Source organism: Amphiura filiformis, chromosome 17, assembly GCF_039555335.1.
Source record: "Amphiura filiformis chromosome 17, Afil_fr2py, whole genome shotgun sequence".
Taxonomy (NCBI): domain Eukaryota; kingdom Metazoa; phylum Echinodermata; class Ophiuroidea; order Amphilepidida; family Amphiuridae; genus Amphiura; species Amphiura filiformis.
Genome location: NC_092644.1, coordinates 23,823,098 through 23,843,280, shown reverse-complemented (window position 1 = coordinate 23,843,280; position 20,183 = coordinate 23,823,098). Strand labels below are relative to the sequence as shown.

Here is a 20,183-nt window from a genome sequence, read left to right as displayed (position 1 = left end):
ACCGAGATCCCCGGGACCGAGATAGAGGGGTCTAGTCATAAAATTTCAACCCGCGATGTGGAGGGTCATAAAAATTAACATGACCTCTCCCATTCCAGCCCCCGGCCCCCACCCCCATGACACTGACACGACAGGCAGACTCAAGCTTCTCGCTGAATACATACGCGTTATGACTCGAATGGCTTTCGATATAACATCAGCGCTGCAAATGCAATCAATCGACAATTCCACAATTCAAGTCTTGATGAAGTCTACGTGTGGGCGTAATTGAATTCCATTTATCTGGCAACACCGATCAAGCATCGGCGATTGACAAGGAGCCGTAAAGTTGTGGGAGTCAGCTTCGACATTTCATGTTTTCAAGGAATTTAATCATATTTTGACGTTATTTTCTTCAATTTAGTGGGAATAGGAGGAAATCATCATGCCGGTGTTTCACACCAAAGTCATCGAGAGCATATTAGAGCCTGTCGCTCAGCAGGTAACTTATGATCAAATATTATTTATATTACATAGCCAGCAATGCACAGGTGAATACCAGTGCAGTGACACACACATCATCTCATGAATCAGTGCAGTAAGCTTATGGCGTACTGACTATGTTCAAATACACTGTCACTGGGTTTCAGAGAAGAACGGCAGTCCCTTCCTCAGATTGACGGGAGCGTTCTATTAATGAGCGACATATGCGGAGCATTGTGTTCCTCCTTACAAGGGGAGCCAATCTGCGCCGACGTCTAACTTGTCACGATTATGCACTTTCAGTTTTCTCACGCGTTTGAACGGGAATTGGATTGCGTGCTTTTTCGATGTCTAGTGAGCAAATTTTTTCAATATTTTGAGAAAATGATGTGAAATTTTCTATTCTATATTGTTTGGTAATAATGTCTTTTGCCAATAGTATGTTTAAAGTTGTAATTTTGTGTTTTTGATCGCAAAGATCGGATATTTTCGCTCCCGATTCAATTCTGAACCCTTCGCAAGGGTGCCGATTTCGCAGAACTTTGACGATAATTTTGCCTTTTGGACACTAAAATGCTTTCGATCCTTAATTTTGTTTCAACCGAGTCTTAAATTAGCAAGCACAATACGTTGGTACCACTTATATACATTGATGAAATTTTAAAGATTTTTTTCAAGTTTCTAACCGGCGCAAATCGTTAAGTGTGTATTTCCCATTGACATCCAAAATGGCGTAAGCCAGTCCTCAATTACGGCGTATATAGGACTGGCAAGCGAGTCTACGTCTAACCAACGTTTTGACTACATGGATCGAATCCATGGGTTCCTACAGTCACCCATGGAAAACAGGGTACTGAAAAGTAGTACACCATGTCCATATGGACCAAGGGATGGTTTGTTTACATGGCAATCATTCCTTCAGAATAGGCAATACAGATTCCAAACATATAAAACTTACCTCATATCAGTTTTAGTTGCCCCTAATAACTCCAAATTGATATGACAATTAATTCTATTTGCTCAATTTTATACCAAAATCAAGGAAAACATGGTTTTGTTATTGCAAAATAACAAGAAAATCAGAAAGGTTATATCTGGTCATTTGCAGTAGGCCACTTCAGGTAATCAATACTGGTGACTTTCTGCTCATTGTAAGAGTGATAGTGTTGTAAACTTGATTGCATAACATTAAGATTGCCAACTGACATCCTTTGTATTTGAGTTGTCTGTTGATGGTATTCATGGTATTAGAACTGTCATGGATGTAAACATTACACAAAATGTCAACAAAACATGCTACTGCAGAACTCTATGCCTGTATGTGTGTGTCTGAGGGCGATCTGAGGGCTGATGACACACATTCGATGGGTGTACGTTTTGACGCACAATTGATTTAAATATCGGTATATTCTTTTTAAGTCAGAACCCCACTTCCGTGTTTACGCTCGGCATGCTCTCAAAATGTAAACAACTGCCGTTCTTCTCTGACAAAAACTGTACGAGCAGAACTACTAATATTAAATAATAATTGAAGTGCTCAGTAAGTCTAAGCCAAATGTAAAGCTAATGAAAGTCAATTCCCAGTTTCCCGTTACATAATTTTTCATGACTGTGTAGGTGACCATTTCATTATTCATTATTCATTATTTTATACCATTTCATTATTGCATCTGTTACAGGCATTTTAAACCAATAGCTGCCCATGTATACATGTGATAAATCACAGTTTGTAGTTTACAGATTTAGTTTACAACCACATCATGTGGACCACATGAAGACATTTGACTATTATCAAAAGTTTCACAATATTTTTTACGGGATGAGATCAGAGCAGATCAAAAAGTGCGGGACAGAGAATTTAGTAGGTATTCATTATTTAAATTCATTATTAGCCATATACCATGCTCCTACTGCAAAGAAAATCCCTGAAAATAAAAAGAAAGAGATTTACGATATATTTAAAAGCACAATTATTTATTTGTATATATTTCAAAAAGTTTGTTTAAATCAATATTTATTCAAAATAATGAAATATTTGGCCAGCAATTTGTTTTGAGCGGAGTAGGGTAACGGGAAACTTTGAATCGACTCTCATTAGCCTAAGCCTATAATATCTGTTGCAAGGTTACTTTTATCATGCGTTAATCATCGCAGATACATGCACAACGTGAAGCATGTGTTAGGTTTAGGACATAGGAGTACATCACTACCAGTGTTGTAGGTCTCGAGACCAGGTCTCGGTCTCGAGACCTGGTTTTGCAGGTCTCGGGTCTCGGATGTCAAGGTCTCGGTCTCGGACCTCAAAAGTCTCGGTCTCGGACCTCAAAAGTCTTGGTCTCGGACGCTTTTTAGTTCGAGACCTGTCGAGACCTGAAGAAAAAGATTTGAATTTCTGTTGTTGATCATTACTTTTTCCTTACCCTAAATTTCAATGAATGTTGAAGAAATTGTTTTATCTTTATTCTTAAAAGAATAAAGATACAGAAATCATTTTTATGATACTGATATGTATGAGGTTAGGGATTTAACAATATATGGGGTTATAAATGACTCAAAAGTGAGCATGTTCGGATGTGACTCATGTGAGCTTTAAATTTTATTTCATAATCAAAAATGCTAATGCTTCCGCCGCCACTCTGATTAAGCTGGGGTGGGGTACTCAGTACAAATGGCCATATGGGGGACGTGCTGCAAACATGGGTAGCAATCTCAGCCTTTCGGTTTATCAATGATCTCCTTTTTTCTAGACCAAATTTGGTATTTGGATGGGTCCTTTTTTTTTCAAAATATTCGCGGAAAATAGCTCAATTTTGCCTCCACTATAGCCAACATTTTTGAAATTTTCACAAAATTTGGAGGAAAAGTTGTAAAAATTAAGGGGTACTACACCCCTCGATAAATTTAGTGTCTATTTTTGCATTTTTCTCAAAAACTAATAACACAGTGGTAACAAAAGTTATGTATATTATAGGGGCAAGGAATCAATTACTACACTGGAATTTCAGTGACCCAAGACAAGCGGTTTGTTATTTATGATAAGAAATAAGGTACCGCTAGGATGTACCTCGCTTCCTATCATATATACTGAACCGCTTGTCTTGAGTCACTGAAATTTCAGTGTAGTAATTGGATTCCTTGCCCCAATAATATACATAACTTTTGTTACCAGTGTGTAATTATTTTTGAGAAAATGCAAAAATAGTCACAAATTTACCACATGGGTGTAGTACCCCCTTAAGACGCATATTGTTAAATTTGGGTCCATTTTCTTGAAAAATTGGTACATTGATGGGTCTCCTTTCAAATTCCCAGCTGCACACCCCTACCCAAACCAAACTTGAGTATCCCCCAGGATTAAACCAAGGTCTCGGTCTCGGTCTTGGTCTCGAACTTAGAGGTCTCGGTCTCGGAAGGGGTGGTCTTGGTCTCGAAGGTTTGGTCTCGGTCTCGATCTCGGACGGGCAGGTCTTGGTCTCGGTCTCGGTCTCGGACATAGAGGTCTTGACTACAACACTGATCACTACATGTAGGACCTTGTGGAAAATAATACGTGCTGGAGTGGAAGGTTTAGCAGTACGGTACGCTTACATTACAATTTGTAAAAGGAAATCTGCAAAATATTATACCTTGCCATAAAATATTTTTTACAGTATTAGTAAGATTGGAATTTCATAAATAAACGTGCAGTATTAATTAAAATAAACACAGTGTGCCGCGATGATTCAATGTGTGATATGAGAGGGAGTGTAGGCCTACCCTCACGATGTGACGATACACCCCGTGCATGCCATGGTACACCCCATGCCGTGTAAGTGAATATCTAGTAACACACTGAATGTTTCATTGGTTAGTTCTAAATTCAATTGGTTTGATCTGTATTGTCACCCACACACATATTGTTTGTCATAAAATACGATCGCATACAGTGTTCGAAATATGCCCCAAAAAGTTACAGGCCAGCCGGGCTTGACCTCAAAAAGTTACCGGCCAGCCGGGCCGGCAACTAGATGCCAGTCAGAAAAGTTACCGGCCAGGCCAAAAAGTTACAGGCCAATGGCCGGCTGACCGGCCCTATTTCGAACGCTGTTCGCATACATGTAGTACTGCTGTCTGTGTTCAATTGTTCATTCAAAATGAAATTATTTCACTGTAAATTAGCACTTCCACCATATTCAACCAAATGCACTTTTAAAATCAATTACTTCCACCCTCCCCATCCCAGGGGATTTGGGACACTAGTGGTTACATTTAGGTTGATGCGCCCCTGGGGGTGCAGTGTGCCTTAGCCTAGGGGTAGGGGTGTGCAATGCAGCGTATTGTAATCTCAATCTTGGAATAGATAAGCAATGCCAATGACCGCGATTTCTTGATAGAGTTTCATCACTCGTCAGCTATGACCTTTTGAACTTCTATGGTCAATTAATGTCATGAAATGATGAAGGGTATAATTATAACATACACATGTACATGTTATAATTTGTGGTGTTTTAAATGGGGAATGCTTCCTATAATATAGCTTTAGATTTGAAAATTATCAGGTGCTGGCCGCATTGCTTTCTCTAAATTCAGTAAATTTTCATCGTCAACCGTGTAATTGAATGGGATTATTTTGACATTTTAAAACGCTTGAAATATCACAAACAAATAGGCCTATGTTGATAAATAATATAAATACAAGCTAAAACCGTTGGGGTTCGATAATGAACCCCACAAAACTAACCGACTATATTGGAAAATGCCATACGGCCGGGCGGTTTCACAAGTTAAGAATTGCCGGCTCGATCATGTCATCCGCCGCCTGAAAAAGTGAAAATGATATTATTTGTACACTAAAATAGAATGGTTTGTTTCTTAAAGTACAACTGCAACCTGGGGGATTGGAATCAATGGATGGATAGAAACACAGTCGCAGTAGAAACATTGAGGTTGTTTCTACTGTGCAAAGGTTTGAAGATGAATAGGAGGTGAAGCGAGGAATACATGCTAACAGCCCCAATAGAAACAGATCAGGACCGTGAAGGTGAATGCACTTTGATGTCATCTGTTAACCAGGGACTGTCTTTTGGAATTTGCAGGAGAGCATTAAATAGCTCTTCTGGAGCCTTCAAGGAGAGCTGTTTAGAGCATTTACAATAGAATGTAAGGAGAGAATGGTCAACTTAGGAGAGCTAAAAATCACTCTCCTATCAGATTTAAGGAGAGCAGTAGATAGCGATTGCTCTCGCTCTCCTAAAGGCAGTCCATGTGTTAACCACCTTTTGAGGTTAATAGTGGTGAATAAACGGTAACGCTCAGCAGTAGAAAAGGGTCAAGTGACGATTTTGCAAGTTACACCGGAAGTTGGTCAACCTGGAAGATTTACAGCCCCTCCATTGACGTGTAACGCTTGTTGATCCAAAGACAGCCTAGGCTGATAGAAATTGGGCCCCTGGACTTTGTTCACCCAATTGCTATGGCCTATGCCCCTGCCTTTAATCCCTTCATTGACAGGAGTAGCACTAGGCTGTATTTTGGGGTCCCGGACTCACCAAAAAAACAGTTTTTCAATCTAGCACTACCGCACACATATTTTTTTATGCTGCATTTGTGCAACTCTGACTCACCAAACTCTACTAGGGACCCCTTACTTTTTATTTCCTGCAAGTTCGGGTCCCTCATGGACTCAGAGTGTTTTGTTCTAGCGCTACCCCTGTTCATTGATATATCAAATTTCCTGTAACACATCATTTAAAATATAAATGTAAACTTGTGATCTATCAATCATTCATATAGCTATAAAATTCATGAGTCATTGACTCTGATCATACCAAAGACCCAATGACATCATTAATCATCATTTCCATGTGCAAATTATGTTGTACCATCATGATAAAAAATGATAGAATTGCATGAATCATGACAAATTAAATGTTGTCTGACAGCACCAGTGATTTTAGTGTAACCTGACTTATGTAAAGTACATAAATCAATGGCATGTATGGGGCAAGAGGGGCAAGCTAGGTCTGTGGTCAGGCCTAGAAATTTGGTGAGAATCAGATTCAATTCTTGCAGAGATTCACTTGGACTGATTTGCGTGAATCTAAAGAGATTCTCATCTATACTGCACCAATAAATTATCCTTACACGTGGATATATAATCACAATTTCCAAACTGAGCAATATTGGGGTAAATTTGTTTTTTTAATAGATGCACTCTATAATGCTGCACATTATGACACCACATTGAATTCAATGTGACTTCAAGAAGCAAAGTTACAAGCATTTGATTAAACGAAGGTCCGATTTTAAAAGTGACAAACTGGCCTATATTTAAAACTCCACAGACATCTGGTTTGAGAGTGGTGAATGGCTAATTTATGCGTTTGGCTTTGATTTAAAACACAAGGAACAAAAGAAAACTGAAACAAAAGAACTAACAAATAAAATGAAAAATAAAAATAAAAACTGAAATAAAAACTGCTTTAAATAACGCTTCATTGAAGAAACTGTGTTGTCTCTTTGTTTCGCTTGTTGGGAATCTTTTTGCTCCTTGTATAGGCCAGTTTGTCACTTTTAAAATTGGACCTTCGTCTATTCAATTGCTTCTAACTTTACTTCTTGAGGTCACATTGGATTCAATGTGGTGTCATAATGTGCAGGATTAGGTAGTGCATCTATTAAAAAAAAATTACCCCAATTTTGTTCAGTTTTGAAATTGTGATTATTTTTCCAAATGTAAGGATACTTTATTGGCGCAGTATATAAAAGATGCTCATAAAAACTATAATGCTGTACATGGATTCTCACAAGGGAAGTGAAATACCCCTGAGTTATAGCTTATCAACTTTTCCTTAACCCTAACCGTACTAAGCAACACAAAACCACAGTTCATAAAGCATAGGCACAGGCAGGTCACACCTGATGCGATTGCGTCATCATGCGAACAGTCATATGGTTGCAGAAATCTTGGCCCCCATGGCAAGGTAGGCCCTTTCACGTGCCTGGCAGTCGAGGGGTCAGGGGCTCAAAACCGCATCCGAGAAAAAAAGTTTTCTTTCTTCCTTCCTCCATTCCTTCCCCCTCACCAAAAAGCAGCAAGGGCATTAGGGCTAAGTTAAAACCTATACAGGTATTTTCACATGACTGAACCTTGTACATGTAAATAATATCTGTAAATGATACCCAGGGCTATGTAGGTCGGTGATCTTCTGCGTGGCATGCGAGGGTCCGAGGTTCGAATCCTGGGGTACCGAGTGAATTGTTTTTTCATCTTCTCTTCTTTTTCGATTCTTCTTTCCCTTCCGATAGCAAAAAACCATCGGTCGGGTTAGGGTTAAAACTTACATTTTGTATTATACATTGTAGGTGTTTATGTTTTCACATGACTGGGCCTACTTTGTGTTGTAGTCTTATGTAGAATAGTGTGATTCAGGAATCAGGACTTGAGATATGTCCATTAAATCATAGGCCTACATGTATAACATCATAATTTCCTGTGATGTAATATTATTAGATGGGTAAAACATGATATCATTGCAACTTATATTTTTATGTGATATGCTAAAGTAACTCAGATGCGGAGTTTGCTTGCTTTTAAACAAGATGTTGGAAGACACCCTAAATAGTTTTTTTTACGATGAACTTTACGTAAACCTGAATGGGGAAATCTAGGAGTATGGTAAGCATATAATTTCTCTGTTGGTTGTTTTTTCTGGGTTTATTTTTTTCATTTTATGTTCTTAGTCAATGGCTGTGGTTTCATTGGATAGAGGGATAGTAAAACAAAAATTCCTATTGTTTATTCTCTAATTTTGGGAGAAGCTCAGAACACTCGCTTTCAGGGTTGTAGCTACAGTGGGTGGTGGTGGGCGGCAGGGCCCACCACTCAGCTGCAATTTTGGCATTGAAGCCCACCACTCAGAGTCCAAAATTGCAGTTTTGTTGAATTAGTCAAGAATTTGATCAATTTTGACAACAAATGGCCAAATTTGCAAGATTTTCATCAAATGCCACCCAGCACTAAAAATGTCCATACAATACAACATAATGTTCATAATACAAGAGGGTCTGATTTGAATATGCACGCAAGAAGTATCTGTATGCTTTAAAAAACAAAAGCAATATCTCTAAGGGATGGGACAAGGGATATAGCAATGTTTGCACATTATTTTTTGTGAGATGAGAGTGCATCAGACACACCAAATTGCATTCTGAATGCGAGGAATGTCATGATGATATTACATAGTTTCGATTTTTTTCGCGATATATGGAAATTTTATGGCAAATTATTAAAAAGTGATATTTTGACATTAACAGTCCTTGAAGTTAACTTTATAAAACTAATGATATGTACTTTTAGTGTATGTAGCTGGGAGGAAAAGCCATCCATCATTTAAACAAAATTTGACCCATGGTATTGAAGATATACCTTTTTTCCCAAAAAGACCTCAAATTTTTTGGAAAAATATTTCTCTCTAAAACTAAAAGTGAATCTTGGAAGCTGATATTATTTTGATGTAGAGGATTGTTTGAATTGCAAATATAAAGGTACCAAATGTCCTTCAAGATTTTTTTCATTCTTGAATCCTGCTCGACGTGCTCGTCGTTTCTGTAAGTTGCTATGAGAAAAAACAAAATTGCCAAAAATAATTTTTGTAAATTATGCATATCCAAGGCCAATATCAGTAATATCCTACCCCATGTCATTGCTTAAATGAGAGGAATACCAGGTTTAAGAACTCATCAACCTGTCTCTGTTCCTATTCATCAATGTGTACATCTTTAAATAAGACAACATGAATTCTGTTCTTTCCATCAACCATCCAGCAGCCATAGTGATCTCATTCCTAATGCAAAGTCCATTAACCTCAATCTGGCAATCATAGCTTCAAAAGTTGACCTCAAGTTGGAGTATGAGTTTTTGTACCCAACATAGTCAACGGTCATTCTATAATATACATGTACAAACTTATACTAAGGGCTTAAAGAACTGTGTCATGGTGAATGAGCATATCCTTGCCTAATATGCCGGTTGAGTGGATGTATTTATGGAAACGAGATTTTGAGTCGACTAAATTTGCTCAAATTAACTAGTGCAGACAAATGACTGTAATGTTGTGATCAGTGTTGCTAGCATCAGTTTTGCTAGGGTCATTGATTAGCTTCTTAAAGGCTGCTTTTGTTGTTGTTGTGATAGGCTGCTTTTGTTGAACATTGTTGTTGTTGTTATTCTAATTGAGAATTATTGAAAAAAGTCCCTGTCTTTACATTCTGCCAATTGTTCGAGTCCTGGCTTTGTGATGTGGTCCCATTAATGTATTAACTGATTTATAAACGCAACTCGATTATTTAATGTACGAAATTTAAAAATCCAAGTTTAATTATTATTTCCCACCAGTATTTCTAGTTTTATAGGCCAAAATTGAATGATGTAATTTACAGTTGGTGCATTAATTCTGTAAAATGTATATGGTCGAATCCAACCAAAAGTGTCCACGGGCCAAAAATAAAAGTCCGAAATAAAAATGTCTCCACAATTTTTTCCTTTTGCCCATTGATTGATGACATATTGGCCTTATAGGAACCAAAAGTGCCATTACTAATCTTGAAAAATAAATCCAGGACGTGTGATAGTAAATGTGATATCAAAACCCAATGTTACCTACTTAATACCACTAGGATGCTTTCACTATCGCAATACTAATCAACCTAAAACAAATGGAATATTCCCATTAACGTTTTTTTCGTGTAATGTAGACCACAGGGTGTCAGAAAAACGCTAGCTCAACCAGAAAAGATTTGTTTTTATTTTTATAACGCGATCAATATGATCTTAGTCAATGTATGCTAGTTTATTTTTGAAAATGAAGTTTAGGTCAGTTTCTGTATTTTATTTATCAAATGAGTATGCATCAATTTACACATTGTATAAGAACGAGTGGGATATATGTTTTCAAGAATATTAGGAATTATACGCATACACCTAACGCTTTATACAATGAAAATGAAAAGGTGAAGAAACCCGGGTATTCGTAGGTAACATGAGCGATTTAACAATATCTATAATGAGTTTAGAGGTTTAAATTTTGCTATTATGGTAATGAATTAATAAAATGGGAGTTGTTGGAGCCCGTTCGGGTGGTACGTCCAGATGAATAAATGCTATTACCTTAGATCAAAAAAATGTTGATGCTTTTAGCAAGAATTTGACCACTTCATTTTGATATACAAGGAGATAAACAGCAATTTTACATAATAAATAATTGTTGAATGAATCCGTATATGGGTAATAATAGTGTCCTGGGGTACCGCTTAAAGTTTTTGACAGTTAATTTCCATTGGTAGGGACACTTCATTACACATGTCATGTATTATGCTGTATTCGTAAGTAACATTTCAGTATTTGTAGGTAAGAATTGGACTTTTGGTGGATATCGCTATCAAAACTTCATTTTATAAAGCACTTTGAATGTATTATTTTCAATATGTGCGTTTATTGATACTTTAGACCCTATCATGTATTAATAATGTCTGTTCACAGCGGTTGAAAGAGGATTGAAGTAAGAAACAAAGGCACTAAAGTGACTTTAATTTGCTTAATTGCACACAAATCGCTTAAAACCGTTATTGCAGACTTGTGAAGTCCATCTTGGAGTCAGTTACGCTTGTGGCCTTTCGCTTGAGGGCAACTACAATTAGCTTTATACCAGGGTCCATCACTGTGTTGTCTAGATCATGAGACAATGAGAACAGTCGTTTTTCCATGGTATTCGTAGGTAACCTTAGCGAAAACGCCAAAAGTTACCTTCGAATAAATCAATTTGGACACAAATTACTCAGAAACCAGAAGGTCGGTAAACATTTAAAATGAATCACACATGACAGTTGACAAATCCAAGTATTTATCCCTTCTAATCTTCTTTGAATCTGATTTTTCTTTCAAATGAGCAGACCGTCGTCTATTTCAGTACATATTTTTCAACAATTAAGCCGTATTCAGTTTTGCATGGTGGGCATGTATGTGAATTCACAACTTTCATTGACATATGATTTGATAGCAAACATACAGGCCTTCATTATGTACCAATATGGGCATTGGCATGAATGGCGGTGTTTCACAATACTGTCATGATGTCAAATTGTATTCGTAGGTAACATTCGGTTACCGAAATTTACCTACGAATACTTGCTTTTATTGTTGACATCCCAGAAATATTTAAACGCAGGCTATTGAAACTTGGTAGAAATAAAGAGTGCATTACCCTGCACCTATTGCTTAACTATTGTTTACTATTCTCTCACTTTGTGGAAATGACACAGCGCTTAACATGTATTCGGAGGTAATGCATATTTTTACCAAACCTACCTTTGTGCCATTTAGAATTTCTGGCAGCTAAACACAATAATAAAGATGTCCTAATGCAATGCATTTCAGTATTGGACATATCAAAGCTTGTATCAATTAAGCATTTATTAGTGATTTCCATTTTTAAAGATATATCTAGTGCTATGAAAAATTGTATTTGTAGGTAATGTAAAAAAATACCACTCAAAAAATTATCACAAAAAATTAATAATTATGTACAAATATGTGAAAAATTGAACAGGCAATCTTTGAATACACACCTTTCAGGAAATCAATTTAGATTCAATCCAATAACTTCTTTTCATAACTGATTTAGATGTTTTTAAAAATACTTTAAGAAATATTTTGAAAAATGGGCAAAAAATAGCATGTTTTGGGGTCTCTGTGTCTAAGTTTTTCACAGAAGGGGTCTTATTATATATGGCGCTGAAGCGTATGATCAAGGCGAATAAACACAATACAAAAAACGAATGCCAATTGATTAATACTTTGAAGTTATGGCCCTGAACATGCCGTGTACACTTTTCGTTGGATTCGACCATATATCCATCTAAATACAGTACTGCTCGATAGATCTTTATCATGTGCTTTTTTTCTAAATAATACTTGTTCAATCTTTGGGGATATCTGACCTGTATCGTACTTAAAACTTAATCTTTAAAATGTCACACAAGAAAGCTGAAACCAAAAGGGATTATCAACCGTTTCCTCTGTACCGTAACTCCACTGTCATTAGCAAAAATGATAAAACTGTGGATGAGATTAAGAACCAGATTTCGCTGATTTCAGTTTGTTTTCACATAACGGTTCTAATATAAATATTACCATCCGGCATCAAGCTGCATCATCATCTTCCTGAGGTCGTTGATACCGTCAGCCATAGACACTCACCTCGGTCACTGGTAGAGGTTGGCTGTACATGTGTACGCGTGCACGGTGCCCTGGTTGGAATGCCAATTATGGGCATGGGGACCTCAGCTGTGAAAGAAAGCCTCCGAGCAAGAGACTTGGTTACTGATATACACTGACTAGAAATAGATGGTAGCTAAGGTTAAACTGTAGATCATGATTATTTTATGAAAACAATTTACAATAAATTTGGATTTGATTGATATTATTTCAGATTATCAGTACATGTAATGATTCATTCAAGCCTCATGCTGGTCAGAAGTTTTTTTAACTGTATCATTATCTTGTTTAATTTAGTAACTTTTTTTTCATGTGATATTTTTTGTCAGTAGTCAAATGTAGTTCAAGGTCAGAAAGAAATGAAGATCTATGCTTATGAGGATGCAAATTGTGGCATGCCTTTAATACACATCTCAAACGGATAATTCTGAACTACTGTTACTGGTACCGGTACCCAAAATCTTAAATTTGTGTTACCATTAAAAAAGTTTTTTTTATAATTCTTAAATCTGTGTTACCATTAAAAAAGTTTTTTTTAGAAAATTGTCAATGTTTGTTTTAAAATATTAAAACATTCAAGAACTGAAATAAAATGCTTCAAAGATATTACCGTAATCATTCAGAACAAGTTCCCATGATATGTAGACATGCAAAACTAGTTATTTTATAGTAATATTAATAGGCAAGAGGATTTTTATTTAACATTTTTCCAATTTTTTTGTCAGTTTCTAAACAAGTGTTTCATTCATTTCATTTTTATTTATCCAGGGACTGCCGTTTGAGAGGAGCTAGAGCAATCACTCCTCTACAGCTCTTCTTAAGTTGCATTTGCAAGAGCGATTTATAGCTCCTCTAGATGACTCATTAAATTCTTTAAGTTTTAATGGCCACAGGTGCAAACAGCTCTTCTAAAGCTCTTCTTGATGAGACCAGAAGAGCATTCTACAGCTCTTTTCTCATTTTCAAATGGCAGTCCCTGTTTATCGTTTCATTTGAATAACACGAATAATAAAGATAAAGTAATGATAATAACAAAATTATAAAGAATAATTTATTTAATTGTTTATTCATCAGATATCTTTGCTTGGTGCTTTAAGCAGTATTCAGACTTTTTATTATGCGTACAATATTGTATGCAACATATCTCGTTGTTTAATCTATTGCCATTCTATTTCCAGTAATGTTTAAGTTCTAACGAATGTTTGATGACGTAAAATCGATAATATATTTCTACATGTACTAGATATTACATGTAACATATTATCGAGTTTTCGCCATCAAACATTCGTTAGAACTTAAACATTACTGGAAATAGAATGGCAATAGATTAAATAACGTAGATATGTTGCATACAATATTGTACGTATAATACACGGAGTCTGAAGCTACAATCAAGTGCAAATTTCCTGGGACACTTGTTCATATTTCGCGCCCTCTGTTCAATAAAACCGGTCATATGAAGTTCACCATGTGATATTTTATTTGTATAGTTTCCAACCTATTTCGAATCCCCTCCCTCCCCCGCCAACCAATGTTGGAGCAAAAATATAGGCCATTTAAAAATGAGGCGTTTGGTATACAACATTGAATAAGGGGCTGGAGGGTCATTGAACTATGAAAGTGTCCCAGCAAATTTGCACTTGATTGTATAGGGATGCGAAAAATAATCTATTAATATCAATAAAATCGCCATAACTCTCGAACGCGTTGCTTTCGATTTTCATAATTTTTTCAGTGATGTCAAGATAATTTCATTAAGCATTACATGATTAGCCAATTTTCAAAAATTTTATTAAAATAAACATTTTTTTGAATATCAAACCCTGCAATGCATGCATTTTCAAGGAATATTTGACACATTGATTGCTTATATTAGAGTGGACATATAAATTCTCCTTTGGAAGAATTTACAAACATAATAAAAGCAAAGCAAATAAGAAATTAAGAAAATATAGAAATAAATAGAACAGAATCATGATGTTTGTCTCATCATTGATCTTTCAAACTCATTACCCTATTTCAAATGCTATTATCGGAATGCACGTTAAACTCTTTAATATAGGCCTTCAACTACCCATTAAAGACACGCTAATTCAACGTAACAATGCCATGCCAAAAAGTGTATATACAATTATATACAATTACACATTTTAAATGTGCTTATTATTGGTATTCAAAAATAAAAAAAAAGAGATAAAGAGCAGGATTTAAAAGGAAACATATCGGCGACAATGAGCTTCGAACCGTAGCCCTCATGATCACAAGGCAGTAAGCAAACCACTATACCATGGTTGAGCTGTTGTTATTCATGCGAATTTATTTATAACAAGGATAACAAGAATTAATGACGCAATAACGGTCTACCAGAATAATATAACTTAAAGAGTAATATATATTTATTTAACATTATGGTAGACCGTGCTCATTTGGCTTAAATGGAGGAATAATACCAACAAACATATCAAAGTTAGGAAGGTATGTATAATGTGACCGTGTATATTCAAAATATACGTTAGATCAATGCTGAATACGACCAAAACATGAGTTTTAATGAATGAATTCATTGGATCGAAGCTCAATAACACAATACAGTAGCATTGCAATGATATGATTATATACGCTGAAATCGAGTGCAATTGTCATCAGTCTCCAGGTGGCATATAGTTACTGGCTTTGCTTCTCGCCCCCGAGATCTCGAGTTCGAATCCATGTAATGCTATTTTTCTTTCTTTCTTGCTTCTTTCTTTCTTTTTCTTTCTTTCTTTCTTTCTTTCTTTCTTTCTTTCTTTCTTTCTTTCTTTCTTTCTTTCTTTCTTTCTTTCCTTTCTTTCTTTCTTTTTTCCTTTATGTTGCCAATTTACATTTACATTTACCAATGAACTAAAGGGAAACAATTGTTTTGTTTTATGATTTTTTTTTGTTATTTCAGTAGGTATTTTTAACCGATTGTACTCTATATTTCCAATATGATTTAATTTTGATTAGTTTTAAATTGTTTTAAAAGTTAATTTTGAGATAATGCGCTTATAATAGCAATCATGTGTCAAATATGCCTTAAATAATGCATATATTACAGCGTTTTGATACCTAAAAATATTTAGTTTGACAAAAATGACAATTAAAGTAACCAAAAATGCAATGTTATTTGTTTTAAATTAGTGAAAAAATCATGTCAATTGAGCAGCGCGTTTGCGAGGTATGGGAATTTTACTGAAAGTAATAGATTATTTTTGTCTTCTTCAATACAATCAAGTGCAAATTTCCTGGGACACTTGTTCATATTTCGCCCTCTGTTCAATAAAACCGGTCATATGAAGTTCACCATGTGATATTTTATTTGTATAGTTTCCAACCTATTTCGAATCCCCTCCCTCCCCCGCCAACCAATGTTGGAGCAAAAATATAGGCCATTTAAAAAATGAGGCGTTTGGTATACAACATTGAATAAGGGGCGCGGGGAGGGTCATTGAACTATGAAAGTGTCCCAGCAAATTTGCACTTGATTGTAGCTTTACATTAATACTTTAATTATAGTGTTTAAATGCAAAGAAATTCAAATGTTAAATTTAATACTGAAAAAAATTCAAAACTTAGGATTGAGATTTTTGCATTTCACTGTACATGTAGACATGCGAAATTGCAATTATGTGATTTGCTCTGCAGGAATAACCTCTGATATTTAAAAATTAAGTAAACGTAGCAACAGAATTGACATTAAGTATAGTTCCTGGAAAGTCTATTAATTAGAAATCTTTTAAAAGGATCTTCAGCCCTCTATTAATCTTTTAAAACAAAATAAGAAATCAGTCAAGAATTAATTGTTGTCTGACATGTCTAGATGCTTGAAGAAATACCCAGAGGGAACAACAAGAACATGCATGGCAACAGTGTTTACTCAGGCTGTATGTCACAATTTTGGCCCGGTGTACATGTAAATTAGATTTAGCGCACAAAAATTTGCAATGCTGTGTCATAATTAGTCAACTTGAGGAATTACTGAGCCAAAATTGGGCCAATTTGGGGTGGAGGTGGGGTGTTTCATTTGGTGCACCCAATTTTCAGAAAGAGTAAAACATTGATGGTCAATTAGGCAGTTTTTGAAGGACTGTACTAATTGTGTACATCTTTATTTGTTAATTTTTCCACAATATCACACACAACAGAGGTTTTTTTTGACCAGAAAATACATCCAACAAGACCAACAGTGATCCTCCACAAACCGAAATTTACTGACCAACCGATGACACTCACCGGACATAGCAAACTTTTTAACATGTCAGGTGTAGACCCCACACTAGATGAAATGGTGAATGGATTTATGGTGAACTACACGCTGCTTTGAATCCTGCATGATTCCGGTAACCGTGGATGTCCTTGTTTAGAGGTGTGCCCCATTTACGCTGTGAAATCCCATATCAAGGAGAACAGTACAGGTCTTTACACCCCCTCCCCCTGGATGAACAAATCAGATCTTTACACCCCTACAGCCCTCCGCAGGGCAATTTGCATGATAATAGTACAATAAAACAGATGATAGGTATGAATGGTCGTGAGAGACCTGTCCCTTTGTCATCTTAGACTGTCCACCAACATGGCTGACATATCAATTGTTCATTCCAGTTGGTTTTATTTGATAGGGTCTATATGCTAATTGGGACAGGAAGCTGTGGACATCTGTGGTTCCCGAGTGTCCTCGGTTATCCTGCATTCAGTTTTGTGTCCTCGTTTGCAGGTCTTGTCCCCGGTCCCCGCACTCCGTGCATCCGCGGGTATTCATGCGGGGACCGGGGTCTTGTCAAATGCATATTCACACCATAGCTCAAACCTACTTCAGGGTCTACAAATGGATAGACGACCCATTTCAATTGCTTGAATTACTTCATTTTATGTGTCATGCATATGTGTGCATTACATGAATTAATGATCACCCTTATCTGACACTGTCATTTGTCTGGCAGGTTCGTCTCCATTCCCTATTTAAGATACTGCATAGCCTAATTCATCAAATTCTTCCATGGATGTGATATAGTGTCTCATTTTAAAGTATTAGCTTGAAAAATGTCTGAAAAAATACAAGATACCAGTTATCATGGTTATATTCCGGTCCGAAACTATCAGACAATATTTTAAACATTATTAGCATCATAAATTTGCAAAAAACCCAAATTGTGAAAAAATCACCCTGGGCAGATTTTTGGCTATTTCTCCATTTACGATCCTGCCTAAAAGTGTCTGCTTCCACTTTGGTAATTACTAATTTAAAAAAGTATTGTCACTAATTTAATGTGTTTTAAATCAGTGACACAATTATTCCATGAAGTAGAAAATGTAGTCCTAATGATGATTTTTGAGGTTTAAAAAAAGAGATCCTGTACATAACGAGAAATACATGTACGCCCCTAAAATCGTCAAAATTGACCCCTGAACACTTGTCAACAGCAATCCGGGGGAGGGGGAGGCAGATAGATCATATATTTAAAGGTTCTTGAATCAATCTGCATTCAAGTAAAATATCCTCAAGTAATCAGTAAATCAGATAACTGCATTTTCCATGTGAGGGTATTATGTATTCACACTTGCATAATACGAGAAATGTTAACATACAATGTACATAAGAGTCATGATTCATTCAGTGAGTGTTAACCTAGGACTAGTCTGTGATACAGTTATGCCAGCCATGATCTAGATTGTCTCTAAATATTATGACATATTTTAATCCTGCATGCGTGCTCTAGTAGTCCGACAAGTAGGACCTGTTTTTTCTTACAGACCATCTACTGAGAAAACGCTAATCATAGTTCATACAAGAAAGATTAACAGTGAAAGTCCACTAACCCTGCCACCCGAAAAAAGGGGTTGGATGATTTTGGGAATTGTTTTGGGTTTCTTCTGGTGTACATGTATGTATATTGGGTGATTTACATGTTCTACTTGTTGGTGGGATGATTTTAAGATTTTATTTGGTTTCCTTTATACTGGGTGATCTACAGATTTTAAACAAAATTCAGGGTCCTACTGGTCGGACTATGTGTAAAGTGCAAAATGTAGTCGAGCAGAAGCAGAGAAGATATCTTACACTTCCCATAATGCATTTCTCGCATTTCAATTTTCTGTACTGATTTGCTATCTATTGCAGCTTTTTTATGTGCGCAAGTTGCTTGCAAATGATTGCGATATATGTGCTCGCAACTAGCACGTTATGCAGTGCTGTACGGTGCGACCATTTTAGGCGCATTGGCGACTAGATTTTTTCTGATGGCGACTAAATATTCAATCCCTGGCGCCAATGGCGACCAACTATTGAAGCTTTTAATCGCCAGCAAATGCAAAACATGTATGTAATGTAGCATTCAAGAGTATGAATGTATGCTATGAATATATATGCATTTGTCATGTCTCAATGGGGACTTCCTGGAAAACATATAGGCCTACACTGTGCATGCTGTGTAAGAAGTATGTAGAGTTCAATGGGAATATGTAGATTGAGTACAGCAGCTATGAACATTCAACGCACATGGCTGTTCAGTTGGCACCACATATTTTTTACCTGGGAGCAAAATTTGGGCGCCTAAATTTATAAAGTTAGGAGCCATTGGCTCCTCAATCAGGTTTTGCACCGTACAGCACTGACGTTATGCCATCTTGTGCAATATGATTACGAGCTTGTGCATGTGCACTTGCAAGCTCGTACAAGTACGCTAAAGCTTATTATTGCTTGTTGTGAGCAAACACAAGCTTTTTGCAAGCACATGCAAGCTTGGAACATGGGTAACTATGATGACAATTTCGTATTAGGGTTGGGTCAATAGTGACGAAATGTACCTTAATGAACAGAGGACATCCAGATCTTGAAAAATGTTAATTTCTTGACTATTCGCTGGCGTATTGCACGTTATAATGTGAACGTTGCTAGGTCAACAGGCTCGCGCTTTCTTAGTTATACGAACCACTGATCGAAATGATCACAGCATAATGCCTATGGCTGCTATAGCATCCGGGGGGGTACTCAAGTTTGGTTTTGGTAGGGACGTGCCACTGAGATTTTGGAAGTGGACCCATAAATATACCAATTTTTCAAGAAATTTGGACCCATTGATATACCAAAAGTTAAAATTTTCAGCCGAATTTAACCAAAATTGTCCTAGTTTTTTTCCAAAATTTTGGGAAAGTTTTGGCTAGATTAAGGAAAAATTAAGGAAAAATTGGGCTGTTTTCCAAAAATTGAGAAAATTTTGAAAAAGGACCCATTCATATACCAAAATAGGCTTTAAAAAAGGGTCATTGATATACCAGAAGGCCGAAAATGCTACCCATGTTTGCGACACGTCCCCGTATGGTCATTTGTACTGAAATATCCCGGGTATAGCATATCATAAAATTCAGAACAGGTACATGAGCCCAGGCCTGAACCGTAACCAATGGGTACTAATGTGGACTATGTTAGCAAATGGACCCATGTTTAGCCAGG

The 20,183-nt window shown here is 36.4% G+C and overlaps 1 protein-coding gene across 1 annotated transcript in view; it reads left to right on the top strand.

Annotated features, from left to right (window-relative positions):
- Positions 1-295: 295 nt before the first annotated feature.
- LOC140137497 (vinculin-like) overlaps positions 296-20,183 on the top strand; it is an 82,217-nt gene continuing 62,329 nt past the window's right edge. Inside the window, 1 exon segment of the mRNA XM_072159214.1 lies at positions 296-481. Coding sequence (XP_072015315.1) covers positions 425-481 — 57 coding nt within the window. The 5' untranslated portion in view covers positions 296-424.